We start from the raw sequence: 26,470 nt of genomic DNA, 5'->3' as shown, positions 1-26,470 counted from the left end.
GATAGGCAGACAAGAGAACACAGAACGGGACCTGGCACCTTCAGAGTGCAAGCACACACTGAATGAAACACAATGCTCAGGCAGGGATTGATTGGAGCAGCTGGGTTATATACCAGGTGACAGACAGCAATAGGCTGAGGACGCACAAGGGGTGTGACCCACAGCAGGTACAAAAAGCAGGAAGTGATCGGGCACCGCCCTAAAGCAGCAGAAACAGACACAAACAGACAGCATGGAGGGAAGCCAGAGAGACATTCTGGACTGGAGATCAAGTGCGTGCTCTTGCACAGTGGGAGATGGACCACTATGCAAGGACGCCGCCAGGTATGTTACATTTGCCATATTTCAGAGCTGCAACGTTACTGGAGTATCAAAAAGCACAAGGTGTGCGATACTCAGGGACATGGCCAAGGTAAGAAAGGCTGAAAAACGACCACTTTTGAACAAGAAACATAAGATAAAATGTCAGGAATGGGCCAAGAAATATCTTAAGACTCATTTTTCAAAGGTTTTATGGACTGATGAAATGAGAGTGACTCTTGATGGGCCAGATGGATGGGCCAGAGGCTGGATCAGTAAAGGGCAGAGAGCTCCACTCCGACTCAGACGCCAGCAAGGTGGAGGTGGGGTACTGGAATGGGCTGGTATCATCAAAGATGAACTTGTGGGACCTTTTCGGGTTGAGGATGGAGTGAAGCTGACCTCCCAGACCTACTGCCAGTTTCTGGAAGACAACTTCTTCAAGCAGTGGTACACGAAGTAGTCGGTATCGTTCAAGAAAAACATGATTTTCATGCAGGACAATGCTCCATCACATGCATCCAACTACTCCACAGTGTGGCTGGCCAGTAAAGGTCTAAAAGAAGAAAAAATAATGGCATGGCCCCCTTGTTCACCTGATCTGAACCCCATAGAGAACCTGTCGTCCATCATAAAATGTGAGATCTACAGGGAGGGAAAACAGTACACCTCCCGGAACAGTGTCTGGGAGGCTGTGGTGGCTGCTGCACCCAATGTTGATCGAAAACAGATCAAGCAACTGACAGAATCTATGGATGGAAGGCTGTTGCGTGTCATCATAAAGAAAGGTGGCTATATTGATCACCAATTTTTTGGGTTTTTGTTTTTGCATGACAGAAATGTTTATTTCTAAATTTTGTGCACTGATATTGGTTTACCTGGTGAAAATAAACAAGTGAGATGGGATTATATTTGTTTTTTATTAAGTTGCCTAATAATTCTGCACAGTAATAGTTACCTGCACAAACAGATATCCTCCTAAGATAGCCAAATCTAAAAAAAACCACTCCAACTTCCAAAAATATTAGGCTTGGATATTTATGAGTCTTTTGGGTTGATTGAGAACATAGTTGTTGATCAATAATAAAAATAATACTCTAAAATACAACTTGCCTAATAATTCTGCACACAGTGTATGGGGGTGTTTTTCAGCTGCAGCGACAGGATGACTGGTTCCAATTGAAGGAAACATGAATGCGACCAAGTACAGAGATATCCTGGATGAAAACCTCTTCCAGAGTGCTCTGGACCTCAGATTTGGCCGAAAGGCTCACCTTCTAACAAGACAATGACCCTAAGAACACAGCTAAAATAACAAAGGAGTGGCTTCAGAACAAATCTGTGACCATTCTTGACTGGCCCAGCCAGAGCCCTGACCTAAACCCATTTGAGCATCTCTGGAGAGACCTGAAAATGGCTGTCCACCAACATTCACCATCCAACCTGATGGAACTGGAGAGGATCTGCAAGGAAGAATGGCAGAGAATCCCCAAATCCTGGTGTGAAAAACTTGCTGCATCATTCCCAAGAAGACTCATGGCAGTACTAGCTCAAAAGGGTGCTTCTACTCAATACTGAGCAAAGGGTCTGAATACTTATGACCATGTGATATTTCAGTTTTTCTTTTTTAATAAATTTGCAAAGATTTCTACATTTCTGTTCTTTTTCAGTCAAGATGGGGTGCAGAGTGTACATTAATGAGAAAAAAATGAACTTTTTAGAATTTACCAAATGGCTGCAATGAAACAAAGAGTGAAAAATTTAAAGGGGTCTGAATACTTTGCGTACCCACTGTATTTGACATGGATTGCATATGTGCTTTCCATTTTGAATTTCAATACCTGAAATATAACTTGCTTTCCTTTTTTTTTTAACTTTGTCCTTAAAGGAGTTGTCTGGCCAAAACAAGTTATCACCTCTTTATGTTAGGTGATATCTTGTTGATTGTTGGGAGTCCGATTGCTGGGGCTAGCATTGATTGGCAGAATGGGAAACCTATTTCCCTGTTAGAATGGAGCTGCAGTGCAGTTGCTCGACTGAGGCTCTATTCATTCTCTTTGAGGTTGCCGAGCACAGTGCTCAACTTTTTCTGGCAGCCCCATAGAGAATGAATGGAGCAGCTGTTGGGCGTCCAGCCTGCCTCTGTTTCTTCTAACATTGATAAAAAATTCCCGTTTGGGGTAAAAATTCCCCTATCTGACAATTTGTATGGGCTATAACATCCATGTTAGTACCTGCCCCCTCTGTTACTACTTACATTGTCCACTTGCACAGCATCTTTGTCTTAGGCAATGCAGGATGACAATGTGGCAGTCCTGTTTAATTCTTTGGGACTTGTAGTGATTGTGCTTGGGGGTTAATTCCTAACTTATTTATTCTTAACTCCCTGCTGTGTGCCCTGGGTAAAGCTGCTCATTTATAAAAACTCCTGAATCCCCGTCTCCCACTGCCAGTTATAAATTGTACCTTACTTTGTCCACACCTTTGTTCTCTGCTCCTTTTGTTCTAGTAATTATTTTTGTCTCAGACTTTGGCTCATTTTTTAACTATTCTGTACTTCCTGGTTCTGACCCGGCTATCTGATCATTCCTGCCAGCCTGCTCCACCAGCCAGCAGCTATACTGTGGACTCAATCCAGTGCCCCTGTATAAGTTAACATTTCTGTACAAAGTTTAAAGGGTGAGGGCCAGCATTTCCTGGGACCTGATAGATGGAGTAGCTAGTACAACCTGTTCATGGCAGCCCTATTTAGAGCTTCGAGGTGACCAAGAACAAAGTCACTGGTGGGACTTCACCTATCAGCACGTTAACACCTATCTTGTAGATAGTTGAAAACTTGTTTTTAATAGGCCACCCTTTAAAGTGTCAATTATGCCGAGTGCTAGTTCCCAGGCATACAATCAGGGCAATGTCTAGAAATAGAGACATAACAAGCAACCACTGGGCCAAAGCGAAACTTGGAATGGGCCTAACTTGCCATTATCATTAAGAGCATGCAAGTTCAGAAAATGGAAAGATTATTATGTCTTTCAATCTGTCACTACTTCAAAGTCTCTAACATGTATTATTACCCTTTAAAGTAAAATTATCTTTCGAAAATTACCTATAGTTTAAATCAGTTTTTGTGTTACATGTATTTTTTAAAAAACATTGTTAATGTTTTTTTTATTATAGCATACTGGTAATTTTAGCATAACATAGAGATGTAGGATATACAATAAAAAGGAATGTGAAAGCTAAATCATAGGGTACCCAGTGGCCCATACATTACATTAATCAAAGTTATCAAACATACAATCACACATTAGTATTGATCTCTATTTACCAGATAATTCAAAACCAGAATTTGATATACAAGAGACGTAAGACAATAGACATAGACACCATACAAGAGGAAGAAGTACTTAAGAAAATGTTTAGTGAGTTAAACACTATACTGAGCCCAAAAATAGTCCCAGAGTGCCCAAATTGTCACAAATATGTCCACCTTAGCATGAAGGGTGGCTGTAAGGTACTCCATCCTCCGTACATCAGCAACTCTACTAAGTAGGTCTTGATAGGAAGAGGGAACCGTCCTCCTCCAATATAGAGCAATCAGACACCTGTCGGCAGTTAATAAGTGTAGAATAGTGATGAGAGAACGTGCTCGCCACTACTCGGTACTTGCCCGAGCATCACGGTGCTCGACAAACTCGGCGCTTGGCGAGTATTTCCGAGTTGCTCGGGCGGGAACTCGGGTCCTCGCCCTGCACGTTTGGCGCTCTTTAGAGAGCCAATGAACATGCAGGGATTGCTTTCCACGCACTGTAATGCCGTAGCCATGTTGGTTGTGGGCATTACAGTGATTGGCTGGCCGCACAGCCTGGCGCCACTGGACCTGGCGCCACTATGTTCGTCACAGTCTACCCCGGAAACAGGCAGAGTAGGGAGAGTTGCTGCTGAGTCAGGGAGAGATTTGCTTGTTTATAGTTAGTATAGTTATTCCACAACATATATATATATATCCATCTGGACTAACAGTCCTTATGAGGACTAATCCAGCTGCATATTTTCAGAGGTGAAGGTGACAGCAGGAGTTAGGCAGGCAGGCAGGGTATGTGACAGACTGCAGTGCATGATACAGTACAAGAGGGTCCATTGCACGTTCAACTTCTGTTCTGACTGATCCTGCTGTGACAAATATTTGTAGACATAGCCCTAGATATCATGGGTTAGGGCTAATGTTATTTTTTTACCTTAATCCTGATTATTTGCTTAAAAAGCAATCCAGAGTACACCATTTTTCTGCTCCATTTGCTTGTTAGCACTGCAGAATACAGCCAGATCTTTTCCATATTACAGCGATAAAAATCCTGAAATTTGAACTGAACGTGAAAAATATTGGCCTCTATTTCCATTTTGTTGCAGTGTGTCGGTCAAGCTATTCACACGAGGTCTCTGTGTAGAATAGTATTAGTAAACTACAGGCCTGCTATTTAAAACCGTGGTTCTCTGGCAGACGTATCACATGTAACTTCATTCCAAAATCAGCCATTTCTAGTGAACGTGGAAAATATTGTCCTCCATTTAAAATGGGCAAGATGCGTGGCAAGGGACGGGGAAGTGGACGTGATGGTGATGGTGCATGCAGAGGCCAAGGCCGTGGCCGTGGGCAAGCTGAAATTGTGCCACAACAAACACCCACATCTTGTCGCTCGACCTTCCTGTCCCAATTATAAGGGGACCGCAGCACACCACTATTGAACCTAGAGCAGTGACAAAAGGTTGTTGGTTGGATAGCAGGTAATGCTTACAGTCACTTTGCCACCACCACCACCACCTTGTCTTCCACACGGTCAAGTCTCAGTAGCTGTGAGTCTGGACCGCATATTCCTCACCCTGATCCTCCTTCTTCCCACCATGCCGAGTGCCCGGAGACATCTGATCCCACACTTGGACACTCAGAAAAGCTGTTCACTTTTCCACTTGTAGATTCGGGCCTCTCGCCTGGCAAGCATCAAGCAAGTCAAGAGGAGAACGCGTGTAGCAATGCCCAAATATTTGAGCAGCCACGATCACACGAAGGCAACGGTGGGAAAGTGCAATTACTGTCGCAAGAGGTGGATGATGATGATGAGACACAATTGCCAGAAAATCAGGAGGAGGGCCCGGGTGCGGAAGTGGAAGACGAGGTGGTGGACAATATAGTCAATGACCCAGCCTAGCAGGGGGACATGCAGAGCAAGGACAGCAGCACACAGGAGGAGAGAGGTGTGGCACCACAGCAGGCAGGAAGAAGCAGTGTGGTGGCCGCAGACACAAGGCGGGAAAGCGTTCCCCGTAACGCCAAAACGACGGAAGTTGCCAGTACAACTGTTAAGTCTTCCCGAATCTGGTTGTTTTTTAAAGACTCTGCAGATAACCCCAAAAAGGCCATTTCCACCACCTGCTAGGCCAGCATCAGCAGGGTTAGCAAAACTAGCAGCCTGACCAGCATGATTAAGCACACGGCAGCAAAGCACCTGACTAAGTGGGCCAAACCCCAGGGTCCAAAAACAGTGTCTGCAGGTGACACCACTGCTTTTTCCGCTGTTGTGAGTGCAAGCCAATCCTCTATCCATGGCGCATGCGAAGATGCCTCCCGTCCTTCATGTCTCATTGCACACTCTCAACTAGCACCATCAGCAAGCATGTCAACGTCCTTGTCCCAGTGCAGCATTCAGTTGTCCCTACCCCAGTCCTTGGAACACAAACGCAAATACGTAGCCAACACCCCACAGGCCACACTACTAAATTCACACATTTCGTGAATGCTTGCGCTCGAAATGTTGCCTTTTAGGCTCATGGAGACGGAAGCTTTCCGCAACCTGATGGCGGCGGCCGTCCCTCCGTACTCGGTCCCCAGCCGCCACTATTTCTCCCGGTGTGCATTCCCCCCATTACACGAGCACGTGTCCCACAACATTAGACATGCCCTCAATTATAGAGTTACTGGGAAAGTCCACCAAACCACGGACATGTAGACAAGTGCTTGTGGGCAGGGATGGTACATCTCGCTGACGGCACTGTGGGTTAATATAATGGAAGCCGGGACCCAGTCGGACCTTGGGACTAAACATGTCCTCCACACACTGAGGATTGCGGGCCCTGGGTCAATCAGAGTGGACCCCACATTCTACAGCTCCTGCACCTCCTCCTCCACCTCTTCAGCCTCCATCTCCAAAATGACCACATCAGTCACAAGCTGGAAGCACTGCCCCACCAGTGACTCTACTTTTGTCCAGCTGCCTCGGGCCTTCTCTTGGGAGGGCTTCGTGCTCACTTCCCTGACCCTATGTGGTATGCCTTTCTAGTAGGTGTAGTGAGGGGTCGCACCAAGATATGATCGCGACCGCCGATTCTTGGCTGAGGATTAGTCGCCTCCACCAACTTGGGATCCGGTACCCTGTTCTGCCAACCCGTCACCCGCAAACTCCTGGGCCTTTGGGGTTCCTTCTGCCTTCGTGTCTCTGGTGTTATGATCTGCTACAGAGACTAAGGAAAGACAGGAGAACAGTCCCTACAATAGAACTAAACTAGATCCCTACGATGTAACGGGGAACCTGATCCTGCGATCAGACCCGCTAAAGTCCTCGGCTAGTCTGAACGAAGACCTATAGATGTGAGGGAGGGATCCCTACAAGAACTAGGGACTGGGATAAGTTGGACACCTCCTAGCAGAAATAGTAGCAGTCAAAGACAAACACACAACAAAAAGCATAGAGGTCAGAAGACCTAGCAAAACTAACAGAGAACGGTAACAGAGCACCAAGCTAGCTCAAGAGTAGTAAATACAATGAAGTCCAGCAAGACCAGGAGGGCGGAGCCAGATTAAATAGGCAAAAATGGTCATGTGACCAGCAAACTAAAAAAAAACTAACAGGAGAGTTCTAACATCTGGGCCTCTCTTGGTGTTCTGTTCCTTTCTTCCTTTCCTTTCTGTTCCTGTTCCTTGCTGTTACTGTCCCTCTCCTCTGGCTCTGGCCTTCCCTCCAGGCCTGCCTCGTGGAGCTGGGCCCAGACTGAGCCACAGCTCCCTGTCAGCCCTCCTGGCTGAGCTCCTTCTCTCACTGCCCTCTCAACTCTCTCCTTCTACTCCCCTGAACTAAGATGGTGCCCACCTCTTATACCTCCCTTCTGTGTGTGAGCCCAGGTGACTTGCAACCAATGGGCTCCTACCTATGCCCAGAAACCCAACCCCTATCTGCTCCTACATCACTGGGTGTGCTTCCCCCTCCCCACTCCAGCCAGGGACAGATGCTGTCGTGCCTGCACTTCTGTCTCGTGGGAGCACCGTTGAGCTGTCCCCTGGGAAATGGGGTGTGTGAGATGCATGCAGCCTACTGAGCCCTATTCCACACTCTATCCTTACCCGGGAGTGGAATATCACACCTCTGGTTAAGGTGCAATACCCCTGTAGCGGCCGAACCCTCGGGGCGCTACACATACCCTATAACTGGATAGCAGACCTGCTCCTTTCTAATGGGTACATGTCGTTACTGTGGCCAAGCTCTATGTGTTTTTAAATTGGTTTTGTTTTTTTTCCCAAATTTTGGCAGCCGTTGGACTCAGTGCATACCCTATAACTGGATAGAAGACCCGCTCCTTTCTAATGGGAACATGTCGTACTCGTTAATGAGACCTACCTCTATGTGTCTTTAAATGTTATTGGGGTTTTTCCCAAATTTTGGCAGCCTTTGCAGTCACTGCATGGGCATTACCACTATAGGAGACCCACTCCTTTATAATGGAAACATTTCTTTTTTACTGAGGCCCGCCTCTACGTCTCTTCAAACGGGTATTGGGGTGCGTCCAAATTTTGGCAGCCCTTGCAGTCACTGCATATGCAATAGCAGTATAGGAGATCCATTCTTTAATAATGGGAACAACAAAGTATAGCCGACTGCTGACCCTTTAAGAATAGTAAGGGCCGCCTGATGACCCTATAAAAATAGGCTTTGTGACTTTCAGAGTCCCTCCTTCATAAATGAAACAGGATGTGTCTGATCATGTCTCACACACCACATGGCAAGATAAGGTAAAAAAAATGTTAAAATGACATTTACCGGTGAATGTATTTTTCACCATTGAAAGCAATGCAAAAGTGCAAAAACGCATCAAAAACGCTACGTGTGAACATAGCCCAAGGTGTGGATGAGCATTTTTGTTTTTGGTTATTTACTTTGCCTTATATACAAGTAATTACCCTGGAAAGGATGTTCCTTAACATTTTTCCCTGGAAAATCCATTTTGGTTTCGTTTTTGTATGTTTTTTTGTGAGTCCGTCAAAGTGGCGTAATACCTCTTACAACATTGTTGACAGCAGTGACCTGGGAGTCAGAGATGCTTCAAGAGGTCTTCCCCATGCTGTTCCCATGTCATTTGAGCATTTTTAGGCCCTCTGCAGACTGCTGGGGAGGGCCGCCGGAAAAATGCTCGAGTTTCCCATGGACTTACATTGAGCTCGTTGCTCGGATAGAGCACCCGAGTATTCCAATTTGCTCGACCCGAGCAACGAGTACCCGAGCATTTTAGTGCTCGCTCCTCACTAGTGTTGAAGCAATCTGTCCCCATCCCCCAAGGAGCTATATTGAGAATATAGATTAAGGGGTCCAAAGGTACCTTCATGTATAATACCTTTTGAATCAAGGTTTTAACCGACTCCCAAAACCCATCTATTTTATTTTTAATACAGATTGTGAAATGAAAAAAAAAACGTAGGTCACTTGCTATTGATAGCTTTTCTTTAACTTCGGAGAATGGCCTTCTTTACTGCCAAGTCTCATTGCAGATACTCTGCCTGCTAATCTAATATTCATTCCTTTATATTTAAAGTTGGGGATTTTCATTTTTTCTACAACAAAGAGAGGTTAGATTCTTCCAACAGATATGTCCATCTCTTTTTAGAGTAAATCATTCTAAAGTATATATCCCTTTAAATTATAGTGAGTAACCAGCCAGTAGTTATACTTGTGTTACATATAGAATATTTCCATAAAGCTCTTACCATTGAGTATAAGACCTTGGTTAGGACCAAAATGAACATCTCCATTCCTCAAGATGGTAACTTGTTTATTAATATCCTCGTCCAGCACAAATGTAATTGCTTGGATGCATGTATGATCAGAATACTAAAAAAGGAAGATGAAAATCATTACAAAGTGAGTTTATCCTACCTACATTAATGTAGATAGAACATTGGTATATAGTACATTTAGGCTATGTGCCCACGATGCAGAAATGCTGCATATTTTTTCCGCTTCTCCCTGGCAGGAAAAACGCATGCGGATTTTACATGTGTTTTTCCCGCCAGGTAGAAGCGTTTGTCAAGCGTTTTTGCATGCGGGTTATCAAGCGCTTTTCCAAGCGATTTTAGCATCACCTGGAAAAGTGCTTGACAACTTGTTCACACTATATAAATCCATGCAACCGGCATGGATTTATATAGTGTGAGCAAGTAATAGTTAAAAAAAAAATAATAAAAATGGTTAAAAATAAAAAATAAAGATTATACTCACCTTCCGATGGCCCACGGTCTCCATAGCGATGCGTCCGGTGTGTTGTATCGGTCGCGGTGGTGTGAAGGACCTGCGATGACGTCATTGAGTCAGGTCGCGTGACCTGTCACATGACTAAATAACGTCATGGCAGGTCCTCACACCACCGTAAGCCGTACAAGAGACTGGACGCATCGCTGAGGAGGCCGGGGGACATCGGAAGGTAAGTATAATCTTTATTTTTTATTTTTAATTCTTTTTTTACAGGTACTATGGTACCTGGGTCTGGATGAGAGTCTCCTGTCCTCCAGACCTGGGTACCATCCACACATAGAAACGCTTAATATCCGTGTGTGCAAATGAGCTGACACGGATATTAAGCGTTTCAATGCAAGTCAATGGCGGCAATTACGCTGCGTGTCCGCAAAATTAATGGACATCCTGCGTATTTTTCCGCAATGATAATCCGCAGCGGAAATTTCTGCAGCATGTGCACAGCACATGCGGATTATCATTGGGGACCATGGGGCACGTATTACCAAGCATTTTTTAAGCGTTTTCGCTGCGGAAATTCCACGGCAAAAACGCTTGAAAAACGCATAGTGGGCACGTAGCCATATATTGCGTGAAGGAGAAATCTATGATTATGCTGTCCTTTCTTCCGACAATGATAGCCCAATGAGCTTTTCTTGCCAGCAAATGTTGATATTATTTTAGATAGTTCGGTTGAGTTTGGTATAAGTTAACTTTGTAGCTACTTGACTGTACTAGTACTTGTTTTTTTTTCTTTCTCGGTAATAAACATCACATTGTATGCCTTAAATGACACTAAGAAGATTAAATTGTGTATTCTTGTCTTACTTCCACCTCTTGACAACTTATTAAATATATCAACATAATAATATATTCTGCACAAACCTGGTCTTATATTGGATGATGAGTGTAGAAATTTTAAGATACTTCTTTGTTTATATTAGATTTCATGTTAAGAGGATAAAATTATTTTTGTGCTCTATACTTTCATATGTTGTAGGAAAATAAGTTGCTGGTTTGTAAGAACACTATTGTATTAGTCCTAAAAAGTGGCACTAATCTGTAAGATATGATTTTATGGGACACTTTTTATAAGATTAGCACTTCTCAGAAGAATCTTCCTCTGTGGCAGAATAAAACGTAGTAATAATTGATAAATTGATCATTAAAGGGGTCGCCCAGTGTCCAAAGAAATACCTGGAGTCACTTTGAGACTGCTGACTGCCGAATTGTGAGAGTGTGCGATACACACACCATCATGATTCCCCTGTATTCCCCTGTTAAGCCATGTATGTGATTTGCCTACTTGTGGTCACATGCAGACTAAACTGCTTCGCTTCTCTCAATTCTCTTTTATTCAGAGAAACTAGGTGAGACTACATGTATGTAAGTCACATACAAGGAGTAACATGACCACCCACCCATACAAGGATTACAGGGGAATTTTGACAGTGTGCACCTCTCACACTGTCACGATTTGGCAGTCTGTAGTCACATCGCTTAATTGCAGAATTTCTTCTGAGACCAGGCAAGCCTTTTAATGGAATTGTTGCTGCTTATAAAAATACATTGTTATTCTGGCTTATCATTGTTAGTCTGGTTAAGTGAACATGAGTATTCTCATATTTTATAACAACCACGCTTATTGGTTTAATCAAGGGAACATCAAGAGTACAGAAGATGTAACCCTGATAAAGCAAAGAGGCGAAACCGGTCAGGCTTCATTTATTTATGTGTTATGAAACACAAAGATTTTGCAAGGAAAAGTGGGGAAATAATCTGTTTAATCTCTCTATGACTAGGCCATAGTTTATTTTTTGTGATATTCTCTTTTCAACTCCTTCCAAGAGTCATAAATTATTTCTGTATCACTTTACCATATAATGTTTCAAAAAGCAGGAATAAAAATCCAGGTGGGGTGAAATGGTGAAAAAAGTCCACAATTGTTTTTTTGGGTTCGTCTTTACAGTATAAAAATTACTTGGCAAAATGATTCTCTATATCAGTACTATTAGGGTGACACCAAGTATTTTTTTATATTTTAGTAGTTACGGTATATAAATTTTGTAAAAAATAAAAATTTGGTTTATTTCACCATTTTCCGAGATTCATCTTTTTTATTTTTCTGTCAATGGAGTTGTTTTTTGCTTGAGAAATATTAATTTTGGGGTACATGTGATGGTTTGATCACATTTATTGCATTTTTGGGGCAGGACAGGGATAAAAATAACAGCAAATCTTAGTTTTATATTTTCAAAGATCAACTTTTATGGATGTGGTGATACCAAATAGGTTTACTTTTTTATTATTTGGTTTTGAATTGAGAAAAGAGGGTGAATCAAATTTATTTAATTGTTTTTCTTAACATTGTTAAATATATATACAGTTAAAACCAGAAGTTTACATACACTATATAAAAAGACACATTTGCATGTTTTTCTCAATATCTGACATTAAATCAGAATAAACCTTTCCCGTTTTAGGTCAATTAAGATTACCACAATTTTTGATATTTGCCAAATGCCAGAATAATGAGAGAGAGAGAATGTTTTAAGGAATTTTTATTAATTACTGCAAAGTCAAAAGTTTACATACATTTCATTAGTATTTGGTACCATTGCCCTTAAACTGAATGACTTGGGTCAAACGTTTGCGATATCTTTCCACAAGCTTCTCACAATAGTTGGTCAGAATTTGGGCCCATTCCTCCTGACAAAACTGGTGTAACTGATCCAGGTTTGTAGGTCTCCTTGCTTGCACCTGCCTTTTCAGCTTTGCTCATACATTTTCAATAGGATGGCCACTCCAAAACATGGACTTTGTTATCCTTAAGCCACTTTGTTACCATTTTGGCAGTATGTTTCGGGGCATTGTCCATTTGGAAGACCCATTGGTGTTCTTAGGCTTCCAAGCTTCTCCCTTATTCCTCCAAACATAACGGTGGTCATTATGGCCAAAAAGTTCAAATTTAGTTTCATCAGACCACAAAACATGTCTCCAAAAATTAAGGTCTTTGTTCCTGTGTGCATTTGCAAACATTAATCTGGCCTTTTTATGTTTCTTTTGTATTAATGGCTTCTTCCTGGCAGAGTCGCCTTTTAGCCCATGTTGATACAGTACTCGTTTCACTGTGGATATTGACACAATCTTACCAGCTTCCGCCATCATCTTCACAAGGTCTTTTGCTTTTGTCCTTGGATTGATATGCACAAGTCGGACCAAAGCACATTCATCTCTGGGACACAGAACCCATCTCCTTCCTGAGCGATATGATGGCTGGACATTCCCATCTTGTTTGTACTTGCATATAATTGTTTGTATAGATTAACAAGGCACCTTCAGGTATCTTGAAATTATACCCAAGGATGAGCCACACTTATGCAAGTCTACAATTCTCTTCCTGATATCTTGGCTGATTTCTTTAGACTTTCTAATGATGCTACACAAAGAAGCAGTGTGTTTCAGGTGTGCATTAAAATACATTCACAGGTGTGTCTCTAATTAACTCAGATGTTGCCAAAAAAAACTATTAGAAGCTTTCAAACACATGACATCATCAAATGGGAAGTCCAGAATTGTTTAAAGGCATAGTAATCTTAGTGTATGTAAACTTTTGACTTTGCATTTTTTACTTAAAATGGACTAGAACCTGCAATCATTTAATTACTTGTACTAGATACCACAGTGCCATAGTTTTGCAGTATATAGGAAAATGAATACTCTTACAAGAAGCACAGTCACAGGCTGAGTTTCATGGGAGCACTGTTATGGCGGTAACTATATGCCTCCCCAGCATCGCCATACTCACCATGGTCATCTAGTGGCACTCTGAGTTTTGCCTCTTCTCTTGAAGCACTACTGTATTTTAGGATGATTTCCATTTTACCTTATGGGGCATGTACGGTCTCTGCAGGAACTCAACCCTTCTGTGTCCTGCAGAGATTAGGTACCCCGGCCTATCCCGTGTCAGCAGGCTCTATATCTGGCAGCTCATATCACCATTCCTTGCCCAAACATTGGTTCCTAGCCCGTTTGTCCTGCTAGTAATCTGTTTGTGCTTGTTTGTTTCTCTTTTTTCCGTTACTGACCCAGCTTGCCTACCTGTCCTGTCTGACCTCTCCGCTCCTGACCTCGGCTACGTATCCTGAATCTGTGCCACCTGACCCAACCACGGATCGCCTGACCACATTTTTGTCTTTGCCCTCCTGTACCGTGTTCTCATATCTCTGACTTTCCAGTCAGCTGCTGCAGAGTGGTACCTGGCGACCACTTGCAACCAAGCCTATCCTCACCACCATATGCTCTAGCGAAAACCAGGTTGTCGCTTAGTCACGTCCCTCCAGGGTAAGCCCGGCCTGTGGCGCATTGGGTCCACATTCACCAGCGTTACATTCGCCCTCCAGCGTTACATTTACAAAAACGACGACAGTCCATAAGTTTCCCACAATTGCTCTCAAGAGTGTGGGGTTAATAGAAGAAAACAGCAAGAATGGTGATCACAAATATTTAAATACTGATGTCAGAGATTGACAGCTGCATCTTAATGGTTAAGCAGCAGTGATTGGAGCTAGCTCCAGTCGCAACTGTTATAGGAAGGTGCTAACACAGCCGACACCTGGCGTGACTGGAGTGGACTCCACTCATGAGGCTTCTCTACACATTGGCACCCATGGGAGGATGTACATGTACACTGATGAGCAAATGCGTAACAATGTTTTGAACTTTTGACTTTCAGGCTCCATATCTCACCATCCACTACTGCTTTGAACGTTAGATTACCATCATTGTATAGACAATCATCTTGGCTATCTCATGCATAAATTTGACTTACAACTATTTTGCATATGATTAGTTATGCAGATTATTGTCATGTCAATAGATTGTTACTGTTTTGCTCCTGGTCGGGGAAAAATCTTTTTCTTCCTGTATACTACAAAATACAACCTGTTCCACACGTTTGAAGCAGTAGTGGATGGTGAGATATGGAGCCTAAAAATCAAAAGTTCAAAATATTGTTACCCTTTTGCTGGTCAGTATATGTCCTTCATTGATAAGAGTTTAACCAGAATATACAGAGCTTGACAGATTAGAGCTTCTGTAGCCAGCAAGAGGAGAGAATCTTGTTGTGGTGATCTTATTCTGATAACACTACTAGGTAAATTATATTAATTTTATGCTTACAATTTATGTGCTTTTACTACGCTTTTTTAGAGGCTGGAATATGAAGTAGATATCGGGAAATTTTATATTAGGAACCAGTATCTCTTGATTTTTTTCTGTACTTGTGTCATTTTTATACTTGTTCATCTGATGTGGGATAGAGGACTTTGAGTTCCCTCAGATACCAGGACCAGGGTGTGATTTCTAATTTGCACCCATTATATCTACACCACTAAAAATCATTAAAACTATCCTCAGGATAAATCATAAATATTAGATCATGGGTGTGGGTCTGCCATCGATCTGCCACTGGCTACTGGAAGTAAACCACTGTTCCATACACTGTGTAGTGGCCGTTCTTCAGTACTGCACCTTAGCTCCCATTTACTTCAATAGGAGCTGAGCTGCAGTACCCAAGAAGTGTCACTACAAAGTATATGGAGCTGTCGTGTTCTGGCATGTACACTGTATACTTTCAGGAAACATGGCAATAGGCTTTCGCTGACTGGTGGGAGTGCAGAGAATGCATGTTTATTCATACGGAATTCATCGATATTACAGTGGGTACAGAAAGTATTCAGACCCTTTTAAATTTTTCACTCTTTCTTTCATTCCAGCAATTTGGTATATTTTAAAAAGTTCATTTTTTTCTCATTAAAGTACACTCTGCACCCCATCTTGACTGAAAAAAACAGAAATGTAGAAATTTTTGCAAATTTATCAAAAAAGAAAAACTGAAATATCACATGGTCATAAGTATTCAGACCCTTTGATCAGACACTCATATTTAAGTCACATGCTGTCCATTTCCTTGGGATCCTCTTTGAGATGGTTCTACTCCTTCATTGGAGTCCAGCTGTGTTTAATTAAACTGATAGGACTTGATTTAGAAAGGCACATACCTGTCTATATAAAACCTCACAGCTCACAGTGCATGTCAGAACAAATGAGAATCATGAGCTCAAGGGAACTGCCCAAGGAGCTCAGAGACAGAATTGTAGCAAGGCACAGATCTGGCCAAGGTTATCAAAGAATTTCTGCATTACTCAAGGTTCCTAAGAAAGTCATAGATAGACCATTATTTTTAATCTTTAAAGATTCCATAATAACAGGGTCTGTACCATAGGAATGGCGTATAGCATATGTGGTGCCAATATTCAAAAACGGGACAAAAACTGAACTTGGAAATTATAGGCCAGTAAGCTTAACCTCTACTGTGGGTAAAATCCTTGAGGGTTTCCTAAGAGATGCTATACTAGAGTATCTGAAGAAGAATAACCTCATGACCCAATATCAACATGGGTTTACAAAGGACCGTTCCTGTCAAACTAATCTGATCAGCTTTTATGAAGAAGTAAGTTCCGGACTGGGCCAAGGAAATGCAGTGGATGTTGTGTATATGGACTTTTCAAAAGCTTTTGATACGGTTCCACACAAAAGGTTGATACATAAAATGAGATAAATGGGGATAGGGGAAATATATGTAAGTGGGTTAAGAACTGGTTCAGTGATAGGAAACAAATGGTGGTTATTAATGGAACACACTCAGACTGGGTCACAGTTAACAGTGGGGTACCACAGGGGTCAGTATTGGGCCCGCTTCTTTTTAACATATTTATTAATGACCTTGTAGGGGGCATACAGAGTAGTATTTCAATATTTGCAGATGACACTAAACTCTGCAGGGTAATCAATACAGAGGAGGACAATTTTATATTACAGGAGGATCTATGTAAACTAGAAGCTTGGGCTGATAAATGGCAAATGAGCTTTAATGTAGATAAATGTAAGGTAATGCACTTGGGCAGAGGAAATAAAATGTATAATTATATGCTTAATTGTAAAACACTGGGCAAAACTGTGACTGAAAAAGACCTGGGTGTATTGGTGGATGACAAGCTCACGTTTGGTGGCCAGTGTCAGGCAGCTGCTGCAAAAGCAAATAAAATTATTATTATTTTTTATTATTTATTATTATAGCGCCATTTATTCCACGGCGCTTTACATGTGATAGGGATATACAGAGCAAAAACATTTACATTATCTTAACAAAACGAGTCAGCGACTGGTACAGGAGGAGAGAGGACCCTGCCCGCTAGGCCTCACAGTCTACAAGGGATGGGTGATGATACAGTAGGTGGGGGTAGAGGAGGTCATGCAGTAATGTGGTGGGGCAGTGGTTACTGCAGGTTATAGGCTTGTCGGAAGAGGTAGGTCTTCAGGTTTCTTTTGAAGGCTTCCATGGTAGGCGAGAGTGTGATATGTTGGGGTAGAGAGTTCCAGAATAGGGGGGATGCGCGGGAGAAATCTTGTATGCGATTGTGGGAAGGGGAGATAAGAGGGGAGTAGAGAAGGAGATCTTGTGAGGATTGGAGGTTGCATGCAGGTAAGTACCGGGAGACTAGATCACAGATGTATGGGGGAGACAGGTTGTGGATGGCTTTGTATGCCATGGTTAGGGTTTTGAACTTGAGTCTCTGGGCAATGGGGAGCCAGTGAAGGGATTGACAGAGGGGAGAGGACGTGGAATAGCATGGCAACAGGTGGATTAGTCGAGCAGCAGAGTTTAGGATAGATTGGAGGGGCGCAAGAGTGTTGGAAGGGAGGCCACAGAGCAGGAGATTGCAGTAGTCAAGGCAGAAGATGATGAGGGCATGCACTAGTGTTTTTGCATAGTCTTTGTTGAGGAATGCATGGATCAGGGAGATATTTTTGAGTTGGAGTCGGCAAGAAGTGGAAAGGACTTGGTTATGTGGTTTGAAGGAGAGATCAGAGTCCAGGGTTACCCCAAGGCAGCGAGCTTGTGGGACTGGGGAGAGTGAACAGCCATTGACGTTGATGGATAGGTCAGATGGGGGATATGAATGAGAAGGTGGAAAGATGATTAACTCTGTTTTATCCATGTTATGTTTTAGAAATCTGGCAGAGAAGAAGGATGAGATGGCGGACAGACATTGTGGGATTTTGGTTAGTAGAGAGGAGATATCGGGTCCAGAGAGGTAGATCTGTGTGTCATCAGCATAGAAGTGATAATGAAAGCTGTGAGACTCTATGAGCTGTCCCAGGCCAAAGGTATAGATGGAGAAGAGCAGAGGTCCTAGAACTGAACCTTGGGGGACACCGACAGATAGGGGGCGAGATGAGGAGGTGGTACGTGAGTGGGAGACGCTGAATGTCCTGTCTGTTAGGTATGAGGAGATCCAAGATAGGGCCAAGTCCATGATGCCAAGAGATAAGGAATCTGTAGTAAGAGGGAATGGTCGACTGTGTCGAAGGCAGATGACAGGTCCAGAAGGAGGAGGATGGAGTAGTGTCGCTTGGATTTGGTGGTTAGTAAGTCGTTGGTGACTTTGGTCAGGGCAGTTTCAGTCGAGTAATGCGGTCGGAAGCCAGATTGTAGGCGGTCGAAGAGGGAGCAGGAGGAGAGGTGGGAGGACAGTTCAAGGTGGACATGTTGTTCTAGTAGTTTTGAGGCATAGGGGAGAAGTGATATGGGGCGGTAGCTAGTCAGAGAGGATGGGTCAAGGGAGGGCTTTTTGAGGATGGGTGTGATTGAGGCATGTTTGAAACATGAGGGGAAGACACAGGTTGTTAGTGACCGGTTGAAGAGGTGGGTTAGGTTTGGGATGAAGACTGTGGTATGGTTAGGGATGAGGTGGGATGGGATTGGGTCAAGTTCGCAGGTGGTGAGGTGTGATTTCGAGAGTAAAGAGGAGACTTGACCTTCTGTAATGGTGGAGAAGTGGGGTTTGGAGGAGGAATGTTGAGTGGATATGAGGAGGGGTTGTGCGGACTTAAGGCAAAAGCTTTGTCTGATGGTGTCAATCTTCTGCTTGAAGAATGAGGCAAAGTCTTCGGCTGAGATGAGAGAAGAGGGAGGAGGCGCTGGGGGACGAAGGAGAGAATTGAATGTGTTAAATAGCTGTTTAGGGTTGTGGGACAGGGAAGATATGAGAGATGAGAAGTATGATTGTTTTGCTGCAGTGAGTGTGGACTTGAAAATGGTGAGGGATTGCTTGAATGCAATGAAGTGCTCGATGGAGTGAGACCTTTTCCATCTCCGCTCCGCAACCCTGGAGGCCCTTTGCAGTTCTTTAGTAAGTTTGGTGTGCCAGTGTGTGGCCATCTTATGAGTAGCTGCAGAAGACCATTGAGCAAGGCCAAAGGAGGAAGTGAGGGATAGGAACTTTGAGACAGACGAGTGGGAAGTGTCAATGGGGATGTTGAAGTCACCCATTATGATAATGGGGATGTCAGCGGAAAGGAAGTGAAGCAGCCAGGTGGTGAAGTGTTCTAAGAAAGTGGTGGCTAGCCGTGGGGGTCATTAAATGATGGCCAGTTGGAGGTCAGAGGGGGAATAGATGCGCACACAGTGCACCTCAAAAGAGGGGAGTGTAACGGAGGGTGGCAGTGGGATTTGGGTGAAAGCACAGGTATCTGACAGGAGAAAACCTACGCCTTCACCAGGTTTGCCGTTGTGGCGGGAGGTGTGGGAAAGATGGAATTCGCCATACAAAAGTGCTGCTGGGGAGGCTGTGTCAGAGGGGGTGAGCCAGGTTTCGGTGATGGCGAGGAAGGAAAGTTTGTTAGTAATGAAAGATCATGAATGTAGGAAAGTTTGTTGCAGACGGAGCGAGCGTTCTATAGAGCTCCTGCTAGTGCAGCTGAGGAAGTGGGGATTAGTTGGATGGGTATGAGGTTAGAAGGGTTGCGACAGTTTGTGGAAGGTCGTGGATAGGAGGTAGAAGTAACTGTGGGGATATGGCGAGGTGGACCAGGATTTGGAGAGATATCTCCAGTAGTGAGGAGGAGCAGAGAAAGTGTTAGCAGGTGGGAGCAGGAGAGAGCATGAGGTGGCTGTCTGTGTTTCGAGATCCAGCATTGAATGTTGAGGAATAATTCTGAGGAGGAGGTGAGATGAATGGGGAGGATAGAGGGAGAGATGAACAGTTCCTTACTAGGTGTAGGGATTTGAGGGGTTGCTAGAAAGTGGAGGACTATAGGGCAAAAAGTAAGAGCTAACAGAAACATAGTTAATAGAGAGTAAGTGGTCAAAGTGTTGGTTACCTGACTCCTGCCCTGACTAACTGCCTCTGAAATAACTGCCACTTATCTCCGAAGCCACTTTGCACAAGAAGACGCGTGCACAACCCAGCACGCGTGCACCCCTTAAGGAGCTTCTAAATATATAGGGCATACTAAACCATCAGGTGAGGGGCATTGTGGGAGCTGCTTGTGGCTAAATTAGCAGCTGCTCACCTCACCAGGAGATGGCTGGGTGATCAAAGACAGAGCTAGGACTCTGTAGACTCTGCAGTTTGGCACCTCTGAACATCAGATAAAATCTACAGTGGGGAAAGGACAGACATATGTGAGTACTGAATGGAATGGGACAGATAGAGCAGAAATATCAAGCGGAGAATTGTACCAGTAAGTTGAATGAGGGAAGCAGAACAATAGATGGCAACATATACAGCAAGCAGAGGAATGTGCAGGAGCAGAGCATGTACCAGTAAGTTGAATCAGGGAAGCAGAGCAATAGATGGCGACATATACAGCAAGCAGAGGAATGTGCAGGAGCAGAGCATGTACCAGTAAGTTGAATCAGGGAAGCAGATTATTCAAAATAGTGGGATGCATTAAAAGAGGCATAGATGCTCATGAGGAGAATATAATTTTACCTCTATACAAGTCACTAGTGTGACCACACTTAGAATACTGTGTACAGTTCTGGTCTCCGGTGTATAAGGAAGACATAGCTGAACTAGAGCGGGTGCAGAGAAGAGCGACCAAGGTTATTAGAGGACTGGGGGGTCTGCAATAACAAGACAGGTTATTACACGGGGTTATTTAGTTTGGAAAAACGAAGGCTTAGGGGTGATCTTATTACTATGTACAAATATATGAGGGGACAGTACAAAGACCTTTCTACTGATATTTTTACTCTGAGGCCTGAGACGGTGACAAGGGGGCATCTTCTATGTCTGGAGGAAAGAAGGTTTAATCATAATCACAGACGCGGATTCTTTACTGTAAGATCAGTGAGACTATGGAACTCTCTGCCGCATGATGTAATGAGTGATTCACTACTAAAATTTAAGAAGGGCATGGATGCCTTTCTTGAAAAGTATAATATTACAGGTTATATATACTAGATTCCTTGATAGGGCGTTGATCCAGGGAACTAGTCTGATTGCCGTATGGAGTCAGGAAGGAATTTTTTTCCCCAATGTGGTGGTTAGTGTTTGCCACATGTTTTTTTTTTGCCTTCCTCTGGATCAACATGTTAGGCTATAGGTTGAACTAGATGGACTTAGTCTTCCTTCAACCTTAAAAACTATGTTACTATGTTACAGTGGCTTCCATAATCCTTCAATGGAAGAAGTTTGGAACCACCAGAAGTCTTGCTAGACCTGGCGGTCCAGCCGAACTGAGCAATCGTGGGAGAAGAGCCTTGGTGAGAGAAGTAAAGAAGAACCCCAACATCGCTGTGGCTGAGCTCCAGAGATGCAGTACGGAGATGGGAGAAAGTTCCACAAAGTAAACTATCACTGCAGCCCTCCACCAGTCGGGCCTTTATGGCACAGTGGCCCGACGGAAGCCTCTCCTCAGTGCAAGACATATGAAAGCCCGCATAGAGTTTGCTCAAAAACACATGAAGGACTGCCAGACTATGAGAAATAAGATTCTCTGGTCTGATGAGACGAAGATAGAACTTTTTGGTGATAATTCTAAGCGGTATGTGTGGAGAAAACCAGGCACTGCTCATCACCTGCCCAATACAATCCCAACAGTGAAACATGGTGGTGGCAGCATCATCCTATAGGGGTGTTTTTCAGCTGCAGGGACAGGATGACTGGTTGCAATTGAAGGAAACATGAATGCAGCCAAGTACAGAGATATCCTGGATGAAAACCTCTTCCAGAGTGCTCTGGACCTCAGACTTGGCCGAAGGTTCACCTTCCAACAAGACGATGACCCTAAGCACACAGATAAAATAACAAAGGAGTGGCTTCAGAACAACTCTGTGACCATTCTTGACTGGCCCAGCCAGAGCCCTGACCTAAACCCAATTGAGCATCTCTGGAGAGACCTGAAAATGGCTGTCCACCAACATTCACCATCCAACCTGACGGAACTGGAGAGGATCTGCAAGGAAGAATGGCAGAGGATCCCCAAATCCAGATGTGGCTGTATTAGCTCAAAAGGGTGCTTCTACTCAATACTGAGCAATGGGTCTGAATACTTATGACCATGTGATATTTCAGCTTTTCTTTTTTAATAAATTTGCAAAAATTTCTACATTTCTGTTTTTTTCAGTCAAGATGAGGTGCAGAGTGTACTTTAATGAGAAAAAAATGAACTTTTTAGAATTTACCAAATGGCTGCAATGAAACAAAGAGTGAAAAATTTAAAGAGGTCTGAATACTTTCCGTACCCACTGTATACATCAGATTTAAGAATAAATGGCCATTTTAAAAATCAATAAATGGTAGCAAATTAAGGTATGTTATGATTACCATCCCAGCTTGGATGCAATAATTATATGCTATAATTTATAAATTCATTAGTAATTCTTACTAACTCCCAAATTAAGAATGCGTAGGACCTGAAGCATTATTTCTCTTAAGGGCATTCTCAGGGAGATTAGGTGTAATATCATTCTATCTATTTAACTGTTCATCTATCCACACACTATAAGTGCCTCACTTGGATCTAAAAAGCGAAATACCTGCTGTATGGGCTTAGATTCCAGGACTTTGAAGGTAATCTAGTCCTAGACAAAGGACCATTTGTGTAAAACTATTTGTTGGTTTTAGTGCGGCTCTTCAGTTGGATGACATCCTAAAATTTGTATGTTCTATCAATGCTCAACTCAGACAGTGTCTTGAGTACAACTAGTCAACTGAGAAGCTTCATTCATCTCCTTGGTGGTAAATTGGAGTGCTTCTTGCCAATCAGAAGATTGATGTGTTCTATTAAGACACCTGTTTGTGTTGTAATAGAAACTGATTCTTGAGCACCCATGCAAAAGATATTCATGGAATGGCAAAGCAATAATACAAAAGACAAGTGGCATTTGCTGCATCAGAAAGTGGGATATTTTTTATCCTGATCCTTTGACACCAGAACTATTTAATCAACGTGTCTTAGACGTCAGCAAAGCTTCTATAAGGGTATGTGAACACAACGTCTTTTTCAGGCCGACTTCACCTGGAAATCACATGAGCGCTAAATAATGCCAAAAAGAATGAATATATGTACAGCAATGTCAAAGTGACTTGCTGTGCATATGTTCTGACTTTTGTGACTTCTTTTAGACACTTCAAGTCTGAAGTGCAGTTAAAGAGATTGTCTGGTCTAAATTGATAAGTCTGCAGTCACGGTGTGACTGCAGACCTATGAATCTCCCCATCACACGCACTGTGCGCTGCGAGGATTCTCCAGTTTCTGAGCTGGGATTGGCGGGTAAGTATGTGTTATACATACCTCCGGCCAGGGTCCATCTAGTGGGCACGGCCTCCCGCCATGACCTAGAGTTGAGCAAGGCTGCACTGACTAGATGGTCACTCCCACTGGACGGCCACATCAATACATGGGGCGCGGCCTCCCTCAATTCAAGTGTATGGAGCAAGAGTGACTGCAGACTTAGCAATTTAAATCCCTTTAATGCAGCTCGGCTACAAACAAGTAATAGCACCCTAATTCTACACACAAGGGGCAAACTGGTTTTATAATATATAGTAATTTTAGAAAAGATGCCTTTACCTGTTCACAGGAAGATTTCTGTAACGTAATTGTAAATTTATCTTTTCCAATTCCTTTAACCAGAATGTACTGACACAAGCCCAGAAATGTGAAATAACGACCATCAAATGTTGTGAAATGAGAATCACCAACCACAGAGCACTCAGCTGTAAAAGAAAAGAGAGTTTTTGTCCTCAAAGTATAATTTTCATACTAAAAATGGCTAAAAAAGGATTTTTGCTGCTCTTTTATTTTTTACCAAAGTTTCTTTCAATATTACTAGATTTGCATTTAAAAAGCTCTTAGGTACATCATTACCATCATTATTATGACTTTTTATTGTCTTGCCTGAGAGTAGACCTGCTGGGATGGGATGTTAGGGGGTAAGAGTTTTAGTAAAGGCTGCCTACAGCATACTTTCTAACTTTGAAAGAAGAGGAAGTGGGACAGATTATGCACTGTGGTAAAATTTTAGGCCAAGCCTTAAACATATCCCTAGCCATACCCATTTACCATTTCATTCTACCCTTTTCAAAGAAAATTTTAGAAAGTGATGACAACCCCTTTAAGTCTCTGATCACCAGACCAAAAGTCGGTCCCTCCCCCAAGGAGGAACTGAACAAGCACAGCAGTGTGCCTGCACGACCAGCAGAGCAGTCCTCAGGAAGCTGATTCTATTAATAGCTGTGGCGGAGAACAGAGCCAACGGGTCCCTGCTCCATCACTTACTCCAGCAGGATGCCTTCTAGAGGCGGGTGGAACAATAATGTCACTGCATTGGACTGCCTACTGCGAGACAAGATAGGGTTTTTTTTGTTTGTTTTTTTCTTACATTATTGGGATTGGGAGTTGTACTGTAGGGATATCATACTATATGGAGGGTTGTGAGTGACATCATACTGTATGGGGGAATGTGGGGGATATATTACTGTATGGGGAGCTGTTGGACATCATATTGTGTGGGGTGGCTGTGAGACTTCATACTGAAAGGGGGGCATCATACTGTATGAGGGGCTGTGGTGACCATCATACTGTGACTGGGGTTATGGTTACCATCTTACTGTGTGGGATGCTGTTGGGCATAATACTTTGTGTGAGATTTGTGTGGTCATCATACTGTGTGGGAGCATTATTTGGAGGTTATTATTATAAAGAGGTACTGGGTCATTATTATTATAAGGGGCCAAAGGGGATTATTATTAAGGGAGTGACAGGGGGATTATTGTTATAAGGAGGCATGGGGACACTATTTCCATAGGCTGCTATAAAAATATAAGCAGGCATGAGGGGAGATTATTATTACAAGGAGCCATGGGGGGGACATTATTTCTATAGGGTGTTGAATAATAGTAAAGAAGCTCAGAGGAACATTATTACTATGAGGAAGTAAAAAGGGAACATTATTACTGTGTAAGGGCACAGAGGGGGCACTGTTATTTTGTAGGGCAAAAAAGGATGGTATTACTATACCAGGGAACAGAAGGGGTATTATTATTGCCAGGGCACTTGTTATATGGTTTGTGTAGAGGTGGGGGAATGTAAGGAGGGTGCTGGAAAAGCCAAAGATGTCTCTGTTACATTTTGCAGGGTTGTGTTATGGGTGGAAGGAGTGTTCATTGCAGTCTAGGCCAAATGGGGAAGAAAGGAGAAAACGAATGACTACAATCAACGAGCATACCACTTGTGAGTACCTTTACAGCATACACATATATGGTCTGCAGAGCAATGATATTACTATTATATGGTCACTGTATTGTGGTAATATCAGACTTAGTACAGTAGTTTTGCTTAATGATCATTATGGTGGCATTATCACTTCTGTATATACTGGTATTGTTTGGTTATGGTCTGGTGGTATTTGTTTGTTATATTGCAATATTATTATTGCGGTATTATTGTTATTATTTTTATTACTATTACTGTTAAATATAATGCAGCATTATTATTGGTAATATTATTGATGTAGTAAATCTTGATTTCCTCCAGGCAAGGTAACATTAGTAATGGAGACCCCCATCTGAGGAAAGAGGCAAGGACAGCACAGGCTTGTTCTGCTTTCAAATGCCAGGGCTGAATTTTAATCCCAGTCCAGCCCTTAGAGCAGGAGGCATTGTAGTGTTGCATAGACTGTCCTGACTTCAACTAAGGACACAGCTAAAGTGGGAACATTGCCCTGACCTCCCAGGACAACGTCACATCTCCCCCAATTCAGGACAGGCCCATTGGATATGGGACAGTATAGAGATACTGTATGTCTATAGGCATGTTTCCTCTGCGACTACTGTAAATTAAGCCCAAACTGACATTTTTGGGGTAAAACCTTTCTAGTTTATGTTATTTTAGTGAATGAGCTGATAGCTAAAGAAACTCTCACATCAAAATTTTTATCCTCTTAAAATATATTGCAGTCATCATATTATATAGCACTGTGTACTTACAATTGCTCATTTTGCCTTTCGACCCAGCTAGTTTTTCTATTTTCTCTGCTCTATGTAAAACAGAAAGTGTCTTGTCCCTGCAGAAATCATTCCCCTCTTCAACTCCTGACCCAGCTGCTCCCCTCTGCCAGGGAATTTTGCAGCGACTGATGAGTCATACCGTGAAAATTGACCTCCTGTTTCTACATAGAGCTTAGAAGGATTCAGCTAGACAGTTTTTAATCATGTGATGACATAAACTTAATGGAAAAGACAAGAATTAGCTGTGTTGAAAGG

At 42.9% G+C, this 26,470-nt stretch overlaps 1 protein-coding gene across 1 annotated transcript in view; it reads right to left on the bottom strand.

Annotated features, from left to right (window-relative positions):
- The window catches only part of OTOGL (otogelin like), a 346,660-nt gene that overhangs the window by 244,776 nt on the left and 75,414 nt on the right, over positions 1–26,470 (bottom strand). Inside the window, exons 15-16 of the mRNA XM_073651595.1 lie at positions 23,778–23,923; positions 9,326–9,449 (exon numbers count right to left, since the gene is read on the bottom strand). Coding sequence (XP_073507696.1) covers positions 9,326–9,449; positions 23,778–23,923 — 270 coding nt within the window. The remainder of the gene's footprint in view (positions 1–9,325; positions 9,450–23,777; positions 23,924–26,470) is intronic.

This window comes from Phyllobates terribilis, unplaced genomic scaffold (assembly GCF_046119375.1).
Source record: "Phyllobates terribilis strain yellow unplaced genomic scaffold, ASM4611937v1 Scaffold_11__3_contigs__length_659146591, whole genome shotgun sequence".
In the NCBI taxonomy this organism is placed as follows: Eukaryota; Metazoa; Chordata; class Amphibia; order Anura; family Dendrobatidae; genus Phyllobates; species Phyllobates terribilis.
Note: the sequence above shows the minus strand (reverse complement) of the source record. Positions and strands in the feature narration are given on the sequence as shown.